The sequence below is a fragment of the Camelina sativa genome, chromosome 15 (genome assembly GCF_000633955.1).
Source record: "Camelina sativa cultivar DH55 chromosome 15, Cs, whole genome shotgun sequence".
Lineage (NCBI taxonomy): Eukaryota > Viridiplantae > Streptophyta > Magnoliopsida > Brassicales > Brassicaceae > Camelina > Camelina sativa.
The window spans coordinates 13,804,254-13,806,737 of record NC_025699.1 but is presented as its reverse complement, the minus strand read 5'-3'; the positions used below and the strand labels follow the sequence as shown (position 1 = coordinate 13,806,737).

The 2,484-nt window shown below is 40.5% G+C and overlaps 2 protein-coding genes across 2 annotated transcripts in view; one reads left to right on the top strand and one right to left on the bottom strand.

Moving 5' to 3' along the window:
• LOC104748442 (pentatricopeptide repeat-containing protein At3g22670, mitochondrial-like) overlaps positions 1 to 1,234 on the top strand; it is a 3,683-nt gene extending 2,449 nt beyond the window's left edge. Inside the window, exon 2 of the mRNA XM_010470082.2 lies at positions 12 to 1,234. Coding sequence (XP_010468384.2) covers positions 12 to 1,079 — 1,068 coding nt within the window. The 3' untranslated portion in view covers positions 1,080 to 1,234. The remainder of the gene's footprint in view (positions 1 to 11) is intronic.
• On the bottom strand, positions 1,348 to 2,475 carry LOC104746727 (ABC transporter E family member 1-like). Its single transcript, XM_010468254.1, has 3 exons — positions 2,293 to 2,475; positions 1,678 to 2,193; positions 1,348 to 1,593 (listed from the first exon to the last, which is right to left on the bottom strand). Exons 1-3 carry the CDS (start codon positions 2,410 to 2,412, stop codon positions 1,474 to 1,476), a joined length of 756 nt encoding a protein of 251 aa, XP_010466556.1. The 5' UTR covers positions 2,413 to 2,475; the 3' UTR covers positions 1,348 to 1,473.

Genomic DNA, 2,484 nt, shown 5'->3' with positions numbered 1-2,484 from the left:
CCATGAGTAAGGTTATGAGGAGATTAGCTAAATCAGGGAAATATAGTGAAGCTGTTGATGCTTTTTTAGGGATGGAGATGAGTTATGGTGTGAAAACAGATACTATTGCTATGAACAGTTTGATGGATGCACTTGTGAAAGAGAATAGTATAGAGCATGCTCATGAAGTGTTTCTGAAGCTTTTTGATACAATCAAGCCGGATGCTCGGACGTTTAACATTTTGATTCATGGGTTTTGTAAAGCTAGGAAGTTTGATGATGCTAGGAAGATGATGGATTTGATGAAGGTTACTGAGTTTACTCCTGATGTTGTTACTTACACAAGCTTTGTTGAGGCTTATTGTAAAGAAGGAGATTTCAGAAGAGTTAATGAAATCTTGGAGGAAATGAGAGAGAGTGGGAGTAATCCTAATGTTGTGACTTATACTATTGTGATGCATTCTTTGGGTAAAGCTAAACAAGTAGCTGAAGCTTTAGGAGTCTATGAGAAGATGAAAGAAGATGGGTGTGTTCCTGATGCTAAGTTTTATAGCTCGTTGATACATATTCTGTCAAAGACTGGTAGGTTTAAGGATGCGGATGAGATATTTGAGGACATGACGAATCAAGGAGTTTCTCGTGATGTTTTGGTCTACAATACCATGATTTCTGCTGCGCTTCATCACTCTCGAGATGAAATGGCTTTGTGTTTGCTTAAAAGGATGGAGGAGGAAGAAGAGGAATCGTGCAGTCCAAACGTTGAGACTTATGCTCCATTGCTGAAGATGTGTTGCCATAAGAAGAAGATGAAGCTGCTTGGGATCTTGTTGCATCACATGGTGAAAAACGATGTTAGCATCGATGTGTCGACATATATCCTTCTCATTAGAGGGTTGTGTATGAGCGGGAAAGTTGAAGAAGCTTGCTTGTTCTTCGAGGAGGCGGTTCGGAAAGGAATGGTTCCTAGAGATAGTACTTGCAAAATGTTGGTAGAGGAGCTTGATAGGAAAAACATGGCAGAAGCAAAAGACAAGATTCAGAGTTTGGTTCAGTCAAAAACTATGACCCATTTACGCAGTCCTATTTCTGTTGTTTCGTAGAGATTAGTAGAGTTTGGAACCATGGCTCAAAGTTTTGTTTTCTTTATCTGTGGAATGATATTATACTCTGTAGCAGACTCTCTGTTTAGATCTCAAAGCATGTTTTACCTTACTGAAATGAAATGAATTCGCATGTTTTACCTTACTGAAATGAAATGAATTCACACGGACTATGTAATGTTTGATGAAGCAAATCAATGGATGACAATACATCAATGTCTAAATTGGGTATCTTGTTTGGCTAGAAACCGATATGAATTACCAAGAAACTAGAGCAATCCGAATAGGAATTGCTTCAGTCGTAAATACTAGCTAGCACAGTACAAACACAACAACAAATTGAGGCACTTATGCATATCGAATAAGCTCTCTTTCTCTATATTTTTACCATGAATTAGTCGTCTAAGAAGTAGTATGATCCCGCAAGCTTTTGCTCCCTGTCCTTGGTGGACTCTAATTTGTTGATCCTTGGCCTGAAGTTAGTCGGATCTCGTCTGAATGTGATGTTGAGGTGCTGCAAAAGGTCAACAAGTATTTTTAATTCAAGTTCTTAGAGGATTAGTCTTATAACAAAACACGTAACAATGTTTTGTATTACCGATAAGAAAAGGTTCATTCCGCTGAGGAGCGACTGTGGAGAATGAGCAGTACACTTGACGGCAGGCTGTCCTTCGTAGACGATAACTTTGTCCGCAAGGTAGGTCGCCATTATGAAGTCATGCTCCACGATAAACGCGGTCTTCTTCGCGTGTAGGATGAACCTTTTAATGACCTTTGAAGCTGTGATCCGTTGCTCAGAGTCTAGATACGCACTTGGCTCATCAATCAGATAGATATCAGCAGGTTTACCGAGGCATAGAGTTATGGCAACCCTCTGCCTCTCTCCACCAGAGAGTTTGCTTATCTCTTTATCCAAGAGCTCCTCAATCTGAAGCGGTCTCACTACATCCGACACAAATTGACGATGCACATATGCATCACGAATCTTGTCATGCAGCAACTGTCTCACTGTACACACACGCCTCGAACCAATCCCTTGCGGTTTATATGATACGTTAAACTCTGGCATATTAGCTGATTCTTCTACACCTTCTTCACGTGGGAATGCACCTGCCTTTGCATTAGGAAACAATGTTTCATTACTTCAAAGTCTTAACCCACAACAATGAAGAGAGAGAGAAAAACAAAAAGGAGATGGAGGAACTCTAGCTACCAGCATCCGGATGAAGGTAGTTTTCCCTGTACCGTTCTCCCCAAGCATTACAATAATCTGAGAGTCAGTGAACTCCCCTTCCATCACATCCAGCTTGAAATCTCCAATCTTTTTACTCATATTTGGGTATTTGTATCTTGCGTAAGACTTCACTTCCCCATCGCTCTCTTGTGGAGTATCAGAAACCTTGGG